Source organism: Ailuropoda melanoleuca, chromosome 15 (assembly GCF_002007445.2).
Source record: "Ailuropoda melanoleuca isolate Jingjing chromosome 15, ASM200744v2, whole genome shotgun sequence".
In the NCBI taxonomy this organism is placed as follows: Eukaryota; Metazoa; Chordata; class Mammalia; order Carnivora; family Ursidae; genus Ailuropoda; species Ailuropoda melanoleuca.
Window position 1 is genome coordinate 80,238,936 of NC_048232.1, and position 19,199 is coordinate 80,258,134.

General features: G+C 57.3%; 1 protein-coding gene across 1 annotated transcript; it reads left to right on the forward strand.

The window, feature by feature from the left end:
- The first annotated feature begins 900 nt into the window (after positions 1 to 900).
- On the forward strand, positions 901 to 18,374 carry NCF4 (neutrophil cytosolic factor 4). The gene is made up of 10 exons (XM_002914526.4): positions 901 to 1,122; positions 6,525 to 6,609; positions 6,970 to 7,123; positions 9,151 to 9,221; positions 11,972 to 12,099; positions 13,255 to 13,312; positions 13,963 to 14,061; positions 16,226 to 16,356; positions 16,586 to 16,651; positions 17,989 to 18,374. The coding sequence occupies exons 1-10, from the start codon at positions 1,091 to 1,093 to the stop codon at positions 18,182 to 18,184; spliced, it is 1,020 nt and encodes a 339-aa protein (XP_002914572.2). The 5' UTR covers positions 901 to 1,090; the 3' UTR covers positions 18,185 to 18,374.
- The last annotated feature ends 825 nt before the right edge of the window (positions 18,375 to 19,199 follow it).

The following is a 19,199-nucleotide window of genomic DNA, read 5'->3' on the forward strand; positions in this document are numbered from 1 at the left end:
CGGGGACGGCAGGGCACGGCTGCTTCCCGTCTCTACCCTCTCTCTGCTGTTCTTCTGCATTGCGTCTGCAACGTGTGAGTGAGTGTTGAGTGTGAATGAGAGTGTGTGACTGTGTGCGTGACGGATTGGCGGTCACTGGGTGTGGCGGTGGACTTCTCAGAGAGCTCCCTTCAGAATCCGGTAGCCATACCTGTGAGAGGACCCACAGAATTGCCAGCCAGAAGCAGCCCCTTAATACTGGAGGCAGGCAGGACCAGGAGTTCGGACTTTCTCCTTAAGCACAAGGCGAAGCAGCTGAAGAGTTTAAGCAGGAAAAGATGTGATCAGGTTTGTAACATAAAGCTCACTGTGGTGGGCAGAACCAGCAAGGACTGGCTGGCTGGCCAGGCCTGGGGATCGAGGGATGAGAAGAGTATAGCCCAGAGCTCCTGGGGAAGGGGAAGGCAGAAGCATAAACTGACACTCGCACTCTATACGAGAGAGGTAACTGAATGCTAACTCTCTTGGGGAAACCAGGGAGGCTTCCTGGAGGAGGTAGCATTTGCCCAGAGCCCAAGGGATGGCCGGCAAGGTGGAAGCCAGCACTCCAGGCCTAGGGAATAGTTTGGGCAAAGGCTTGGCAGTGAGGGTGAGAGGGTTGGGCGTGATGAGCCAAGTTCATGAACTCTTCAAGTTCACAAGGCCACTTGGTGGCCGAGCCAGCACAGGGACCCTGTCTCCGATGGAATGGAGCTCTCTGATGCCACACGGCGGCCGGCACCAAGAAATCACATCCAGGAAGTCCTCAAAGCCCCCGAGTCCGTGGATTCCTGCAAACCCAGCATCCAGGAGTGGAACTTCCCCAGTTGGCCGTGCAGCTGGGAGGTGGGGAAGAGGAAGTGTGGGCGGAGGGCTAGACCTAGAGAGCCCAGAGGAGGGACTTCTTCTCAGTGAGAGAGGCAGGGGTGGGGCCTCCCCCGCGCTGGCTCCTGGGGACTCTTGGGACCACAGCAGAGACACAGGGTGGCTAGAGGTGAGTGAGAGGTGAACTCGGCCGGGGCCTGGCCCGGTGAAGACTCTCTCCACCTTCTCCCCGGGAGCACCGACGACCATGGCCCTGGCCCAGCAGCTGCGGGCTGAGAGGTGAGTGCGGGAGCCAGTGCCCTCCCTGGGCCTCCTCGCTGTTCCCGGCAGGCCTTGGGGCAGAGGCCCACCCCTCCTGCAGCCCCTTACAGAGGTCAAAAGCTAAGAGGCCAAAGCTGAGTCAGAACCCGGATGCTCAGAAATGCGGATTCTTAGAAGGGTTTCAAGGAAGCCTCTAGTCGCGGCTCACTTCCCTCACGCACAGATGAAGGCGCCCAGGCTCAGAGAGGGGAAGTGACTTTCCCAGGGTCACACAGGAGCGGGTGTAGGGGGTGGACAGGTGTCCTGGGCCCCAGGCTGGGCTCGCTGCTTCACCCCACCCACCCCAAGTCAGCAATGGCTTTCCATCTTCTGTTCAAACAGAATCACAGGGTCTGGCCTCTTCCTCTTTATCCAGGGCCTGGCTCAAAGTCAAAAGTCTTCCCTTACAGCCCCTGCATTGCTCTCTGACCGCTCACCCTGTTTCCTTTTTCTGCAGAATCCTACCACTTGCATAATATTCTTTTTTTTTTTTTAAGATTTTATTTATTTATTTGACGCAGAGAGAGAGAGCCAGCGAGAGAGGGAACACAAGCAGGGGGAGTGGGAGAGGAAGAAGCAGGCTCCCAGCGGAGGAGTCCAATGTGGGGCTCGATCCCAGAACGCCGGGATCACGCCCTGAGCTGAAGGCAGACGCTTAACGACTGCGCCACCCAGGCGCCCAAACTTGCGTAATATTCTATACTGGCTCATTTGTTTTCTGTATCACGGGCTCCCCCATCAGCAGGCCCCAGGATGGTATTTGTCCCCCCATCACCTGCTGTGCCCCCCGTATATAGAACAACAAGGGGACGGACTAAATGCTCTGGCTATGCTGCTGAATGAGTGAATCAGTGAATGGATCTCTGAACTGGAGAATGTCCTTGGCTCCTTCTAGTCCCATCCTGTCGTGATGCAGATGAGACAAACGAGGACCAGGGAGGATCCAGTACTCCTCAGGGTCACCTGGAGCACAACCTAGCCAGGGCCCGTCTCTCCGCAACACTGTGCCCTGAGCTGGGGGGGACCTGAGGCCACGGGGCTTGGCTCCTGCCCTGGCTTGGAAGAGCAGGTGACATCAGAAATAGAGCGTGCCCACTGTGCTGAGTGACTCTGGGGGCCGCCGGAGATGGGCCCGGCTGGTTCAGGTCCAAGTGGGCAGCAAAGGGTCCACAGTGGAGTCTAGGGGCTGGAAGTGGAATTTCCAAAGGCTGAAGGTCAGAAGGAAGCTTGTCAGTGTTTGTGTGTGTGTGTGTGTGTGTGTGTGCGCGTGTGTGCGTGCGTGTGTGCGTGTGTGTGGGAGCCACAGAAGCAAATGCTTGGAAGGGGGGGTCAAGAAGGGCCTCGGTGAGCTGGGGGGCAGCGCCGGGGCTGGGGCTGCCCCACCGGACAGGTTCTCACTGGAGACCAGCCGAACCCACAAACACACGGGAAGTAGCCACCGTGTGAGGCTCGTGGCACTTCCTATTTCTCAGGGAATGTGTCAGAAGCCATGACACCCACCCAGACCCCCCCCTCCCCGCCCCAGCGGTGTGCTCCCTCCCTCCCACTCCCCGGTTCTTTTCAGCCACCCTTGCCCCTCGGAGGAGGAGGAAAGGGCGCCCTCCTGCCTCCCTTCATGGGGCCAGGGAGCCAGGTCCTGGGGTCACTGGCCTCCCTGCCCCTCAGGTGCCCTGGATGTGTGCTGCTTGAGGCCAGAGTGGAGGATGGAAAGGGAGGGTGAGGGCCCAGCAGGACTTTCTAAGACCCCAGACTCCAGATGTCCAAAGTTTGAAAGGACTGTCTTGGGCTAGTGAGTTTGGTTCCAACAAGCATGTGTTGAGCACCTACTGTGTGCGGGAGCCACAAACCTGAGCTAGCTGTCACCTGAGGGTCTTGCCGGGCCTCAGTCAGCCCCTCCCGTCCAGGCTCCACAGTGGCCTTCGCCTGATGAACATGGGTGCGTATGAACCCAGAGCAGCCGGGCCCCAGAAGGCCCCGAGTGGACTTCAGCTCCGAGGGGTCCTGGCTGAGATCTCCGGGGGCAGCTCTTCTGGGGGGATTTCCAGCTGGGTTTGCTGCTCCCCCACCTCTGCCCTGGGGCAGCAGCCTCCTGGCTCAGCCCCCAGCAGGCAGCCAGACCATTCCCACACTGACCACCAAAGGACTTGCTAAGACACAGGGGGGTGGCCCGGCACAGAGCACCTACAATGTGTCTAGTGTTGTTCTGGGCCCTGGGGGTGCAGCAGTGAGCAGGGTCCCTGCTTTCGTGGGGATCCTGGGGCTGGGCTTGTGACAAATGTGACCTCCTGACCCGTGCCATCCCCCGGTAAGCCTCCCTCGCCCACAGCCCCAGGGCAAGGCTCAGGGACTGTGTGATGGGCCCTGCCTGTGTCTTGTGTTACTTTCTGCCTCCCGTTCTGTGTTCTGGCTGCTCTCAGACTGCCCCCACCCTGAAGTTCCTTGCACTTGCCCCTTTCTTGCATGGCTAGAGCCTTTGCACTCAGTTTCCCTTACCTGTCGTCCTGTGGCCAACTCCTCTTTGCTTTTCCCGCTGACCTGGCCCCACTTCTTCCAGGAAGCCCTCCCTGACCACCCTCCCTCTGAGCAAGCCCTGAACCTCGACATGCAAATCACCCTGCTTTTCTCTCTGATGGATGTAAGCCCCATCTTTGAAGTGCCTGCTTGCCAAGCTCTCTTGCCCGCTGTACTACTAGTTCTCCAGGGTTGGGGGGGGGCGGATATAATAATGACCGGGCTCTGGGATAGCTTAAAACAGCGTGTGCTTTTCCTACACAGCCTCCCTGACCATTGAAATGATGTTATTTCTTTAGTGTCAAACTCCTTTACTCAGCCGTGAGACCCAGGGGGGCAGAGGCCATGTCCAAATGTGCTTAGAACAGTATGTGAGTTACGCTAGGTGCTAACAAGTGTTTGCTATTATTATTACTACCCTGGGTGGGGAAACTGAGGCTGGGGGGGCTAGGATTTATCTACGTGCATGCAGTGAGCTGTTGGGGCAGCAAACCAGGAGCAGTGTGGCAGTGTTTGGGAAAAAATTCTGTTTAGGCTCAAATCCCAGCTTCTCCATTTCCTTGGGCAGGTTCTGTAACCACTCTGTGCCTCAGTTTCCCTGTCTGTAAAAAGGTGCCAGAAGAGCATGGAGCACACTCAGGAGACTGTTAAGTGTAGTTATGACCAACCTGGCCGATCCCCTGCCCCGGGCCATTTCTATGCTCTGGTTCCTTCCTTCCTGCCCGCCCCACCCCCATCCTATTGCAGATGAAATAACCATGAAATGCACAGCCTCTGGGGAGAAAGTGGAGGAGGAAGCTTCTCCTGAGGGTGTTGCCATGGGGGCATGTGTGGAAAGTGAGTGGGGAGGCTGCCAGTGGCCACTAAGTTGCTTAGGAAGTGGTGGGGATTTCCTCTGCCTGCCCACTGCCACCCTGAGTCCCCCCCCCCAGTGGCAGCCACCAGTGCCCTGAGCTAGCCAGAGGTCCCACACAGCCCAGGCCACGTGGGGACCAGCAGCAGCTAGGACTGGGTGTGTAGACTGGGACACAGATCTCCCCCGAGGGCCTGGCCAGATCGCCAGCCAATGTGGCAGCCCCTCCCCCACTCCTACCCCGTCTCCCTGTTGCTGGGGACTCAGCCACCCCTGGCTGCTCTTTCTCTGTCCCCTTGGCTGTCTGCTTTCTCGTCCTCCACCTGTCCCTCTCAGCCCCCTCTGCTCACAGATTGCTCTTCCGGGGGGTCTTTACCACAGGTCACGGGCACGTGGTAACTCCCCGACTCCAGCTGAGATCCACCCTCACGCCCATCCCCAACCACCCCCACTGAGCTCTAGAGCCCCATGAGCTCTTGCTAGACCACAGCCTGGGGGCCCAAGGGCCTCACATTAGCATGGCTGAAACTCAGTCCATCAGCACTGCTCCCCTCCCCCCATCCTGGTCAGCATATGGGTGACACATAGGTGTCACTCTTGACACTGCCCTTTCTTCCCCTCCAAATCCAAACAGTCCCCAGAGCCTGCTGGCCATCAGTTAGGAATGACTCACAGATGGGTAGCGTGTCTGCTGGAAGTGTATACGTCTGCAGGGCACCAAGGAATTCGTGGGTGCTTAAACAAACAGGGGCTTATTTTTTCACATAACAAGAAGTCCAGAGGTAGGCCACAGCTGCCTCAGTGACCTCAGGACCAGAATCCCAGAGATTCCTTTGATCTTCCTCCCGTCTTTGCCTCATGGGGGCAATATGGCTGCTGTGGGACCAGACGGCACCCCTGCTTTCAAGGCAGGCAGAAGGGGGAAGGAGAGGAAACCACGCTGGTCTGTCCCTCCCTCTGGATCAGGAAAACGGACACTCCTAGAGAGGCCCTGATGCAGATTCCCTCTTACATCTCATTGGCCAGAACTGGTCACATGGCTGGTCCTAGTTGCGGGGGAGGCTGGGAGATAGGAATGGGATTATTAGGTTTGGTTCAGACCAATCATGGCCTATCACCTTGAGGCTAGGCACATTGCCACCCTAAAAAAAAATGGAGCTTGACTAGCAGGAAGAAGCAGGGGACACAACAATGAAACAGTGTCTGCCCAGGGTTGTCTCTGTGTCTCTTCTTTCCTCCTGTCCCTGCTGTTTGGCTCGGGCCTCCACCATCTCCCAGCTGTACTACTCCAGGGCCTCGAAGCGCTGCTCTCTCCCTTCCATCTCGGCCCTCCCTTTCCTCTGCACACAGTTGCCTGAGTTGGCCTCCTACAGCTGGGATCCCACTGTTCTTACTCTCTTCTGAAGCCTTCCCTGGCTCCCTGTTGCCTACAGGACCTACATAGCTCAGCACTGGAGACCCTCCTCGGCCTGGCCTCACCTGCCTGTTCAGTCTCTAATCTCAGCTAACTCCGGTCACACTAGACCTGTGCCTACTCCTCAAGCCTTGAAATCTTAGCATATGCTGTTCCCGCTGCCTGGAAGGCCCTCCCCCAAGCCCCTGGGCCTGCTTGGTGGATTTCCCTTTGACCTTCTGTTTGACCTTCTAGACCTGGTTCAAAAGCCACATCCTCCTCTGTGAGGACTTCCCCAGCCTGGGCATGAGGAGCCATTCTCTCTGTGGGACATGGGTTGACTTTGTTTCCCCCTGTGACCCAGGGCCTCGCCCAGGGTCTGACCATGAACGATGCTCCTTAATGCACGGCTCCTGGATGAATCACCACGGGGAGACTGGCCAGACTGTAATATTGCTGCTGATATCCGGCCCATCTCCGAGTGTCCTGGGCCCTGTCACGGTCTGGCCCTGGAAGGGGGGTTGACCGAGGGGTGCCAGACACACCCTTGGTTCCCTCCTGCACACTTAGGCCCAGCGGGCCGTCACGTGGTAACAAGGCTCTCTTTCCCTCCCCCGCCCTCAGCGACTTTGAGCAGCTTCCCGACGACGTTGTGGTCTCCGCCAACATCGCCGACATCGAGGAGAAGAGGGGCTTCACCAGCTATTTCGTAAGACGGACCCCTGACCCCCAGCTTCTGACCTCTGACCCTCCAACTCTCTCGTCCCCTTAACTTCTCTCGCAGAGGTTCTAACAGGGCGATTTCGCCCTCCAGGGGACGTTGGGTAGTAATATCTCGAGACTTGGGGCAGGGGTGCGGGGTGCTGCTGGCCTCTGGTGGAAGAGCCCAGAGAGGCTGCTCGGCTCCGGCTCCGCCCGGCGCACAGCACAGCCCCCACCCCAAAGAAGTCGCCGCCTCCCCCACCGCAGAACACCGAGGTTGAGAAACGCTGCTCTAATCCTAAAAACTTCCAACCCCCGCCCTCCTCCGCCCGTGGCCTCGCTACACCCTGGCCTGTGTCCTCCCTAGGTTTTCGTCATCGAGGTGAAGACAAAAGGGGGGTCCAAGTACCTCATCTATCGCCGCTACCGCCAGTTCTACGCCTTGCAGACCAAGCTGGAGGAGCGGTTTGGGCCGGAGAACAAGACCAGCCCGTTCACCTGCAACCTGCCCGCGCTGCCAGGTAGGCCGGCCCGGCCAGGTCCGCGGCCTGGGGAGCTGGGCGCCCTGCCGCACGACCGCGCTGTCCTGGCAGTCACCGGCTGTCCCCTCCAGCCTCGTGGCCCTTGACCTCCTGCCCCGCCCCCGCCCCGTTGCCGCCATCCGTCCCTAGTGCGTCTTGGGGACTCACCTTCAGCGCCCCCTGCAGCCCTGTCTGAGAGCGGCCCTTTGACGGCCGCCCCAGCTCCCGCAGTTCCCCGGGGCTCCCCTTCCCTACTCGCTCGGCTGGAACACGGTGGGCACCCTAGCTTTTCTTCCCGACAGTCCCCTCACCCCTTGCCTCCTGGCCTCTCTCCCCCGCTCAGTCCACACATGCTCCTCGGATTGGCCCAAATCTCCGGCAGCTCGGCGCCTGCCCTCTCGAGCCGTGCAGGAGTGTGGGGTGTCGGGTGCGTGGGTGGTCTCGGGGTGCCCCCACGCCCTACAGGTCGGGTACAACCACTGTTCCCACCAACAGCAGAGACGTTTCCTGACCTTTCCGTCTTGGGGCTCTAAACTCTGCCTCTGGCTTGCTCTCGATCCCCCCCCCCCCCCCCCCCCCCCCCCCCCCCCCCCCCCCNTCCCTGTCTCTGGGCTGCAGGCTAAGGGGCGGTCTTGCTCTGAGCCTGCCTCCCCTCCAGGCTCCAGGGAGCTTTGCGCCTCCCTCCTCTCTGTAGCTTTCCCCAGGCAACTTGGGCCTCCTTGTACACCTGCCTTCTCCGTATTTACGGACTCTGCCAGGCTCTCCCACAGCCTCAGTGCTCCTGCCTTTAGACAAGCCTGTGCCACGAGGAGGCTTTCTGGCCATCAGCCCCCTCGAGCCCCGACAGCCCTCAAAATCTCCTTTCTTTTAGGAGTCACTCACAGTCCCCCTTCTCCTCTCCCATCCCCTGCTCATCCACTGGCTTGGTTTCTGCTGTCACTGCCCCACAGAATTCCCCTTGGGACTGTGGCCATGACCTGTTAAGTTGGACTTCTGTGGGCATATCCTGGCCTCACCTTCACTGGCCCGCTTCCTCCTCCGGGAAGCTCTACCTGACCTCCTCCCTGGTCTCCTCCTACCTCCCCGGCTGCTCCTCCACTTCTTACAGAATCTGCCCCCTCTGCTGCTCCTTGGAAGGTTCTTGTGTGTTCTCTACAGCGCCATCCCTGACTTTCTTCTCCCTCCCAACACCCTCCCCGCAACCAGGTAATCTGGCCTCTGACCTTAACGTCTCTCTTGTGCTGCTAAGTCCCAAGGCCTCCCTACCCCAGACCTCGGATGCTGCCCTCCTACCACGTCTGGACACCAGCCCCTGCCCATCTCACGGCAACAGGAGCCAGACATTTGCCTTCTGCTGGGGGTTCTTGGGGGAATGGTTCGACCAGGGCCCCCACCTAAGGCTCTAGGAGACGACATTTGTCTTGGGTCAGCCAACATCTGTTTCCCTTTCCTTTAACCTGCTGTCTGGCTTTTGAGGAACGATTTATTCATCTACTGAACGAATACTGATTGATGGGGGCCCTATGCTAGACCCTTGGTTCCTCACCTTGGGAGGCATATTAGAAGTACCTTGAGATTTAAAGAATTCTGAGGCCCAAGTCCCACCCCCAGAGATTCTGCTTTAATGATTCTGGGGTGAGTCCTACACAATGAGATTTTTAAATGCTCCCCCGGTGACTTAAATGTGTAGCTGGCATTGAGGACCCCCGTCCTAGGTGACGGGCTACAGCTGCGGGCTAAGCAGAGCTCCTCCTCTCTTGGAGCCAAGAATCGTGACTCTGTGTGTGTGTGTGTGTGCGCGTGCGTGTGTGCATGTAGGAAAGGGCAATAAATAAGTAAAACAAGAAAAATATCAGCTGGCGACAGTACAACCCAGAGAATGCAAGCTGAGAGTTGGGGTGGCCCGGGGTGGCCCCTTCAGCACGGCTGAGCCGATGGGGAAGATTCCTGGCCTGGGTGGGGGGCTCTGAGCCCAGAGCCCACGGTCTTGGGCCAGGCTGCCAGGGCGGCTCTTTGCGTTTCCGCAGCCAAAGTCTACGTGGGAGTGAAACAGGAGATCGCGGAGATGCGGATACCTGCCCTCAACGCCTACATGAAGGTAATGGCGGGGCCGTGTCACCTTGGTCCCTGGGAGGGTGGCATCCCTGAGCACGGCCTGGGGGCTGGCTCTCTGGCTCCGATGGCCCCCATCTTCAGTCCTTAAAGGCCAGTCCTGGGGAGAGAAACAGGATGTGTTCTCAGGGCTCCAGAGGGTGGGGTGGGAGCAGTGGAGAAGGAACAAGGAACCACACTTTGAATCGACAAGTTTGGTGTCTGTGCTGGGCGTTCTGATCGCAAAGGGAATAGGATCCAGTATCTGTCCTCGAGGTACCTGCTGCCTGGTGGGGACACGGACAGGGAGTCAGGAAGTCACAAAACCACGGCCTATGTAACAGGGGCATGATGGGCCAGGGCCTCACCTCGCTCACACAGTGCCTTTGTACAAACCGGAGAAAGGCTCTTGGGTAATTCCCAACCTGTAAACTGTCTGCATCCCTAGGAGATGAGAGCACAGAGAAAGAAGCGTCTTGAAGGCAGAGACCAGACTGGTCAGGAAGGGCCTGCTACCAATCAGGACTGTGCAAGAAAGGGACCGTGTGCCTCATGAGGTAGTGAGCACCCCATCACTAGAGGCATCCAAGCTGAGTCTTGATGGCAACCTTAAGAAATTAGCGAGGGAAGCCCACTTCAGAGCACAAAGGCACCCTCACAGCCAATGAGGGCTCCCCTCCTCTTCTATTCTCATGGCTGAAGGGCACAGAGCTAGGGGTTGTCAGTCTTCTGTCTGATATTGACTGGGTGATTTGAGGTGAGTTGCTCATCCACTCTAGGCCTTGGTTTCCTCACCTATGAAATGGGGCAATGCCTCCAGCTCACTGATCTCACGGGAGGGGAGTGATGTTGGGAGCATCCAGAACGTGAGAGATCATCGCTCCCAGTGGAGTGAGCGGCAGGAGGAGTGGAGAGGAGCTGGGAGGCAGGAGAAGACGACCGGGCCCTGGCCCTCTCCAGTGGCTGCAGGAATTCTAGGCTCTGAGCAGAGGGCGGGTGGGAACTGGAGGCATCTCCCCCCAAGGGGGCGCTGTGACAGCTGTTCCTTCAGGGCAGCTGGAGGCTCCTGTCTCCTCCTGCAGGGCCAGGAGAGGGGAGAGCTCTGGAGGGAGGGATGAGGCCATGGAGCTGGGGGCTCTTCCCCCCACACCTGGGCTTAGCCACCAGCCGCCTGGAGCATCCCATCTCTGCCTATCTGTCTGATTTGGTTCCTCAAAGCCCAGGAGTCAGTCACTGCAGGAATCTCTGCTATGGGTAACCCCAGCCTTTGCTTGAAATGTTCAGGGACGGGGAGCTCACTACCATGCTTCCCTGCGCATCCCCTGTTGGACAGCTATTAGAAAAATCCGATTCCCTGTAACTTCCACCCACCAGTGTCACCACTGTCCTCATGGAGAATACGGGTCGTGTGATAATGACACCTGCCTGGAACCACGTGGGGTACTTTGACCTGCAGCCCGAAAGCTCTTGACATACATTTGTAGGATAAATGAGCAGGCTTATTTATTTCCCTAAATGACTTGTGAGTTAGATGCTATGCTCCCTGTTCACAAATGAGCAAGTGGAGCCCTCACTCCAGGTCATAGAGCAGCTGGATCGGAGGGCTGGGATTCGAGCTCGCGGCTCTGTGTACCCACCGCGCTGCGTTGTAATGAAAGCGGCAGTGACAGCGATCATCTCCAACTCTGACGGCACACTTGCTGGATGCCTGGTAGTGTTCTAAGTGTTGCGCACACATCGCTCATTTAACCCTTACGCCATCCCACAAGGCAGGCACTAGGCTCATCCCCGTTTTATTAATGAGCATAGGGAGGCGTGCTTGCCCGAGGTCACCCAGCTGGCGAGTGGTATTTGATCCCAGGTGCAGCTTGGCTCAGGGTCTGTACCCTTAAACCCATCTCTGGGCTGCCTCCCAGCCCTCCCCATGTGACAGCCGTGTCCTTTCCGGGCTCTGCATTCCCAGTTCCTCTAGGATGGTCCTCTGGGCCCTTCCTGCTCCTGCTGCCTCCATGGGATTCTCCGAGGGGGTCTGGGTGCATCTGGAGTACTCCTGGGGACCTGTGCTTTGTGCAGCTTGGGGGGATGACCCTGCCGGGGTCCGGGTACATTGCGTCCTCACGGAGTGTAAGTGGTGGGTATAACCAGCTTGAGATTGAGTGAGGGTCCTGACTCCACTGCTCCTTAGCTCTGCCAACAGGGTCAGGTCCTTTGCCTCTCTGAGCCTCAGTTTCCCCAACTGTGATATGAGATCAAGTAGCAGGAAGCAGTTTTTAGGCTGTAATACCACTAACCATTATTGTTCTGGGTCATTTGAGGTATTCTTCCTCCCACTATTGTCTCATTTTTATCTCAAGGCTGGGCCTTGGGGGCAGATGGCTCTGGGTGGCCCAGCTCTGTCACTCCCTAGGCCAGGTGGCCTTGGGCAGGTCCCCTAACCTCTCTGACACTAACTTTCAGGTGGTTGTGAGATGGAGTGAGGTCACCCAGTGTGGCGCTCAATATGGTGTCTGGACTGTCACCACCGCGTCATTTTACCTGTTGTCACCATTATTGTCTTCTCCAAATGAACTGTCCTCAAGCAGTTGGTCCCCTCTGATCTGGAACCCAGGAGGAAAGCTTATGCCACGTTGAGCAGCCAGAGAAAGCGTTACTAGAGAGAGAGGGACCAGCGTGGGGGACGGGGATGGGAAAGACGAGCTGGGATGTCCAGACGTTTCTGTTGCCCACCCCTCGTCCTGCCTCCTCTCCCAAATGCAGAGCCTGCTTAGCCTGCCCATCTGGGTGCTGATGGACGAGGACGTCCGGATCTTCTTCTACCAGTCGTCCTATGACTCGGAGCAGGTGCCCCAGGCGCTGCGCCGGCTCCGGCCGCGCACCCGGAAAGTGTAAGTGCCCGGCCCCTGCGCTCCCGCTCCCACGGGACAGGCCCTGGGCCCCTGGCCAGGTGCTCCTAACCGCTCTGTCCCAGATGCCCCTGCGGCAAAGGCACTTCTTTTCCCTGGAAGAAGAGAAAAACTAGATATCAATTCCATCCCTGAACGCCCCAGGATGTGCAGCTTGTTAGGTGAGCTTGGAAAACCAAGCACAGGGCCTGGAGGGATCGAAGGTGGGTGCATTTTGATGTGTGTGACAGTGAGGACCGGAGGACAGGGGCTGGGCCACTGACGGGGAGAGTTGGGTGCCCCAGCATCCACGGGGGATGCCTCAGGACCCGGGGTGCCTGGGGAGGGTGGAGAAGGGGAGAGAAGGGAGGAGCTGCTCTCTCCACAGACACTCCCAGAGAATGTCCTGGGATGCCCTGTCCCTCGATCATGCAGTTCCATGGGGCTGGCTGTGGCTTCTGGGGTGTCACACTGGCCCCCAGGGGACACTGCTGCTTCCTCACTGATTCCAGAGAGCCCACCACTCCCTTCCAGCTCCCTCCTAAGCAGAAAATAATCACGGAAAATCCAAGCCACTGTGATAGGGCTGCGCTTCCAAGGGCCAGGCTGCTGCTGCTAAGAATTCCAGGGACAGTGCTCCCGAGCCCCGGCCTCCCTCCCAGGGCCTCCCTCCTTCCTCAGGCTAGTATCTCCGAGTGCCCTCTCGGTGCCTGGGCATCTCCCGGAGGCACGCGGGCAGGCATGGTCTCCACTCCAGCTGAGCCATGCGGCAGCCCTGTGCCCCGAGCCCTGGCTCAGAGGGCCTCTGCAACCCATTTCCTTGGCTGAGAAATTAGAGGTTAGGTGCGGGGAGTAGAAGGAAGAGCAGACGTGAAAGGGTTGGTAAGTTAGGGTGCTGAGCAAATGCGTATCTTCCTCCCCACCTCCTTGCTGATTCTCTGTTTCCTGGTCCACAAAGGGGATACAGTCCCTTCCCCGTAGGCAATGGGAACTGTGTGTGTGTGTGTGTGTGTGTGATGGCCCAGAGGAGCAATTGTAGCTGCATTTTTAATGTCCTCTCCCTCCCCTGCCTTTCCTGCCCCTAATGAGGGGCTCCTTTGGGGGCAGAAGCAGGGAGCCCGGCCCTGAGGGAACCAGGCCTCCCTTTTGTCTCCACAGCAAGAGCGAGTCCCCACAAGGCGCCATCTTTGACCGCATGGCAGCTCCGCGAGCAGAGGTAACCCCACTGGGCCAGGCCTCCTACCCCACCTCTGGGGTCCTCCCTTCGCCACTGTCCCCCTCCTGCTGGGTGCCCTGTGTGTGCCCACAATTGGCGCCGGGTGCTGCGGGTTGGAGGGGCCTCAGCCTCGGCCCTAAGGGCACCCAACGCAGCTGACAGGAGGTGATATGGGGAGCACTCAGGTAGTGGGGAATGCGGCCATCCGTCATCTGGCCTCCTCCAGGCCAGCCCCACCGTGGTGACTGAAGCATCAGAGATGACTCAAACCAGGCCCTGGCCTCAAGGAGCTCCCGGCTCCCTGGGGACACACAAGGAGAAACAGTGTGGTCGGTGCCCTGGCTTATGGGAGCACGGGAGCCCACACGGAGGCCTGGGGGGCTGAGGAAGGTGCTCGGCCCAGGGAGTTTGGATCCTTGCCCCTCTGTGCTCATCCCAGCAGGTCTGAAAGGAGCACCATTCTGGAGTCAGAGAGACCTGGGTTCTAATTCTGGCTCCTCCACTAACACATGGAGTGGCCTCTGACAAGTCAGCGGTGCTCCCTGAGCCAGTTTCCTCATCTGTTAACTGGGATACTGAAGTATGCAAAGCAGTTTCGTAGGAATTCAGTGAATGCTCCCTTCCTCCTGCCCTACTGCACTCTCTCCCAGGCCCTGTTTGACTTCACTGGCAACAGCAAACTGGAACTGAATTTCAAAGCTGGAGATGTGATCATCCTTCTCAGTCGGATCAATAAAGACTGGCTGGAGGTGAGGGGGGGTGAGCATGGGGGTGAGGCTGGAGGTGGGTGGGGTGAGCATGGGGGTGAGGCTGGAGGTGGGGGGGGGGGCATGGGGGTGAGGCTGGAGGTGAGGGGGGTGAGCATGAGGGTGAGGCTGGAGGTGAGGATGGGAATGAGGATGGGGGTGAGGTTGGGAGTGAGGATGGGGGTGAGGATGGGAGTGAGGATGGGGGTAAGGATGGGAGTGAGGTTGGGGGTGAGGATGGCTGTGACGTTGGAGGTGAGGATGAGAGTGAGGTTGGAGGTGAGGATGGGGGTGAGGTTGGAGCTAAGTTGGAGGTGAGGTTGTTTCGGGTCTAGTTGTGGGGGGAAATCAGAGGGGGCAGGGGCAGGGAATGCCCCAGGGAAGAGATGCCATCTGAGGATAGTCCTGGAAATCAGAGCAGCCAGCTGGGGGCAGTGTGAGGAACACAGCCACAGGGCAGGCAGGTGTGTGGCTGGAACAGAAGATTCTGGAGACCACACTTGGTCTCCAGTTGCTTCGGGCAAGTCGGTTAACCTACTGAGTTTAGCATCTTGGCCTGTCATGGGGTTTCGCAGCTGAGGCACTGTTGACTTTTGGGGCCACAGTTCTTGGTGTGGGGCCAGCCTGTGCATCGCAGGGGTTTAGCCACATCCCTGGTCTCTGCTCGCGAGACGCCAGCAGCAGCCCTGCAGTTGACAATCAGGTGTCTCCAGACACTTGGCCCTGGGGGACGAAATCACCCACAGCTGAGACTCACTGGTGTGTCACCTGGGATGATTTCCCTTACTGTGTGGGCAGCGAGAAAAGACAGTGATGCGGACCTTGAGTTCTGGAGTGGGACTGTCTGCTGTCATTTCCTAGTTGTTTTTAACTAGCTTTACGTCCCTGGGAACTTTGCTCAACCCTGTGGTTTCCTTTTCCGTAAACGAGATCGCTGTCGGGCAGTTTCTTCATCGCGGTCCTGGGAGGGCTGCCCGAGGCGCAGCTGTTCCGGGCTTGGCCCATAGAGGGCCTAGATGTGTCCGTCGGGCTGGCACTGGGGCTGCTGGGAAGGTCACAGGAGACTCTTGATGCCAGGGCCTGTCTTGATAGTTGCTTCGTTCCCACGCGCGGCATGCGTGGCCCCTATGGGGTTCATGTTGACTCAGTGAATGGAGATGGGAAGTCCTGGCCCTGGCTCCAGCTGTTTGGATTGGGTCCTGTTGTTCTTAAACAAGATTCCCTTTTGTCGAGGCTCCTGAGGCAGAGGGTAACTAAAGGAGGTGGTGGGGCGGGCCCCAGGGGGACTGCGGGGAGGGGAGGGTCCCTGGCCTCCAGGGGCTAGAGAGATGCGCGGACCTTTGGTCTCACGGACTTGGCAGCTGTGATTGTACCCCGGTCCTGGAGCCCTGTCTTGGGACCTGTGGCTCTTGCAGCTGTAGGGTATTGCTGGGAAGCTGCCCAGAAATAGGAAATGCCTGTTACCTTCTTGTTTTCCGAAAAGTTCTCTATGTGAGTAGGCTGGCCGATTTCTGGCCTTGGGTTAAGGAGAAGGTCAGGGGAGCAGCGAGGGGACTACTTTGAGGAAACTGGGATGTGGATACTATGTCTTCTCTAGGTTTGTGAAGATTAAGAGAACATTGCTTGGCTGGGGCTGGACAGAGCTTTCTGGCCGTTGGCTCTGCAGCACGCGCTCTGTGCTATCTGCAGAATGAATGAATGAACGAATGAACGAATGAATGAATCAGTGAAGAAAGCCACCTCTTCATCTCCCTCCCCTGTTCTGTGTTCCTCCTTAACACCGTGGCCGCTGGCTGAGCATGAAGCTGACCCATGTCCCTGCGCATGGCCCGCATTGCCCGTCACCCATTGTAATACGCGCTCCCAGCCGGAGGGCAGGGACTGCCATCCACTCTGAGTCCCAGACCTGCCACGTGGCTGGTGCTCACGAGGTCTGTGAATGAGTGACTGAATTAGATCAAAGCAGCTTTCCAGATAAAGTGAGATCTTGACCTATTCTAGATCAGAAATATGTCTTTTGGGGTGAACATTATGGCGACCTTGGTCACTTTTTATTCTGCCTCTGCATACGACCTCATCTGCATCATCATAAGGGAGTGGGGGGAGCGAGGTTCGGCTCCGCTGCCTCTCCTCCCACCGACAGGGCAGCCCCTCCTTTCCTCCTCAGGGTACTGTCCGGGGAGCCACGGGAATCTTCCCACAGTCGTTCGTGAAGACCCTCAAGGACTTCCCGGAGGAAGAAGACCCCACCAACTGGCTGCGTTGCTACTACTATGAGGACACCATCAGCACCACCAAGTGCGTGGCCTGGCCCCCTCCCCTGCCCCGCCCCCCATCACGCCCTGGGCACCGAGAAGCAAAGCAGAGCTCCCCTCGCCCAACTAAAAGCCTGCAGTGGCTCGTCCTGCCCTCCAGACAAGCCATAGCTGGGTAGCAAGATGTCAAGATCCAGCGTGGTCCTGCTGGCCTTGTTCCCATGTCCCCCTTTGGCTCGATGCCCCCTCACCGCTGTCTGTTGTCCCCTTAGGGACATCGCGGTGGAGGAGGACCTCAGCAGCACTCCGCTGTTCAAGGACCTGCTGCAGCTCATGAGGTGAGAGGTGGGAGGCGGGAGGGCGGGGGCCAGACCCCTGGAGTAGCGAACGGAGGGAGGAGCAGAGCCAGTGAAGGCATCTATGTTTGATCCCTAGCGGGGCAGATATCAGCCCCCCATGGCGGAGATGAGTGGGGGTCTGCAGAGAGACGTGCAAGGGCTTAGAGGAGGTCACACAGTTTGTGAGTGAGGATTTACAGCCAGAGCTAGAGACTTCCCAGCCAAAAACCTTGGACTTGGGTCCTCCGCCGTCAGAGAACCACCAGCTCCCAAGAGCCAGCCTGGTCCCACAGACTGGAAATAACCTGGATCTCTTCCTGACTAGGAAAGGAATTCCTATTCATTAATTAAAAAACCAAGAATGTCAGAAATCACAGAAAGGTAGAAAGAAGTGAAATATAGATATTCCTCCTCTCATCGTTAGATACACATCCAGATGGGCTCCGTGCACACCTCCAGCCTCACCCCATAAATATGATGTCAGCGGGCTGCGTGGTGTCCTTCTGGGGACGCGCTGTAATCAATGTAGCCATCCCCTTCTTGGCCATTTCTTTTTTTTTTTTTTTAAGATTTATTTATGTGACAGAGAGACAGCCAGCAAGAGAGGGAACACAGCAGGGGGAGTGGGAGAGAGAGAAGCAGGCTCCCAGTGGAGGAGTCCAATGTGGGGCTCGATCCCAGAACGCCGGGATCACGCCCTGAGCCAAAGGCAGACGCCTAACGACTGCGCGCCCCTTGGCCATTTTGATCATCCTCCCCTTTCTTGCTACCAGAAATAATGCTGGGATTCTCATATTTGGTGACTTGCCTGATTGTTCCCTTAGGATGAGTTTCTAGAAGTGGAATTTTGGAATCAAGGTGTTTGCAAGTCTGTTAGGCTTCCAACCGCATTTGTTGAGTTACCAATAGGAAGGTTGTATCAGTTTTTACTGTCACCAGCCACGTGCACCCCACATCAGACAGTCCCAATCCTTCAAGAGTTCTCCTCTGTAGTGGCATGCAGCTAGCTCTGGGGACTTAATTCTCTCTACTGTGTGCCTGGCCAAACTCACTCCTCTTCCCCACGATGGCTCTTAACTCTGCACATTTATACACAAGGCATTTCAGGCTGTGCCACTAATTTATTGTGAAGGCCCCTTCATCCCCGTAGGTCTTAGTTTCTCCATCTGTACAATGGGACGTTGGACCACACGGGTGATAAGGCCTGTGTCAAGTTCTGACCTTTTCTGATTCTTAAATCCTGGCTCTAAAACTCCCTCAGCCCCCACTCCCTGTCTCCCTTAGGCTTAGGTCTAAGGCCCCTGGACCTTTTATTAACCCTGATCTTTCCTACCCAGACGGGAGTTCCAGAGGGAGGATATCGCCCTAAACTACCGGGATGCCGACGGGGATCTGGTGCGGCTGCTCTCAGACGAGGACGTGGCGCTCATGGTGAGGCAGGCCCAAGGGCTCCCCTCCCAGAAGCGCCTCTTCCCCTGGAAGCTGCACGTCACCCAGAAGGATGACTATGCCATCTACAACACTGTCCCCTGAGCCGATGGTGTCCCTGGGGCAGGGAGGGACCCTTGGTAAGAAGCCCTCCGAGGAGATTAGGACCAGGAAAGCCTGGGAGCATGGGACAGACTTCCTGGTTTGAATCCATGGACCGGCTGGGCTTGGCTTGTATTCTGTTTATCTGCACACTTGGTCTTGAAGTGAAATAAACCCTTTCATCTCAAAGGTCCAGACTGTGAAAGACAATATCTTTTGAGGAAAAAAGGAGAGGGAGTAAAATCCCTATTAATGAGTGTCAATTAGGGGTCATTTATATATGAAAGGGGGCCCTGGCATTGGGCCTGTATTCCAGCTGCCCCATTCCCTTGCCCTGTCCACCAACATCAACACGTTGGCAGGGCCGTGCTCCCAAGAAACCCGTTGGGATATCCTTCCTTGCCTCTTCCTAGCTTCTGGGGGTTTTCTGGCATTCTTTGGCATTCCTTGGCTTATGGATGCGTCATTTCCATCCTCCATACTCACACAGTGTTCTTCCTGTGTCTCTTCACATCTTCTCTCTGTGTGTGTCTGTCTCTGTGTCCAAATTTTCCCTTTTTTATAAGGACACCAGCCATATTGGATTAGGGCCACCCTAAGCGCTCCATTTTGACCTCACTTCTCTCTATAGACCCCATATCCATGGAAAGGCACATTCTGATGTCCTGGGGGTTAGGACTCCAACATATATTGGTGGGGGGGATACAATATAACCCATAACAGCACACTAGAAAATATCCATTCAGCAAAAATTCAACAGAACTTGAAAGCTCCATTGTAGCAAATCCAATTGTTTGGCTTCTAACATGTTGCTTGACCAGACTGATTGAGGGGCCCTAGACAGGACAGTCTGCAAAGAATCACCACCTCACAAGAAGGGGTGGGGTTCTTCAGTGACCCTCCCTCTCCCCTTTCCCCCCAAGCCCCCCATGATCACAGCTGGGGCCAGAACCCACAGCATGGAGGGATGGGAGTTGTTCTGAAATGCAGAGGCGCTGCTGTCAGAATGCTCGAGCCC

Bases quoted from the DNA above. Each gene is read 5' to 3' on its own strand.
- NCF4 (XM_002914526.4), top strand. From the start codon at position 1,091: ATGGCCCTGGCCCAGCAGCTGCGGGCTGAGAG. The intron at 6,610-6,969 runs GTAAGACGGACC...TGTCCTCCCTAG, and splicing joins GGGGCTTCACCAGCTATTTC to GTTTTCGTCATCGAGGTGAA. The intron at 7,124-9,150 runs GTAGGCCGGCCC...GCGTTTCCGCAG, and splicing joins CAACCTGCCCGCGCTGCCAG to CCAAAGTCTACGTGGGAGTG.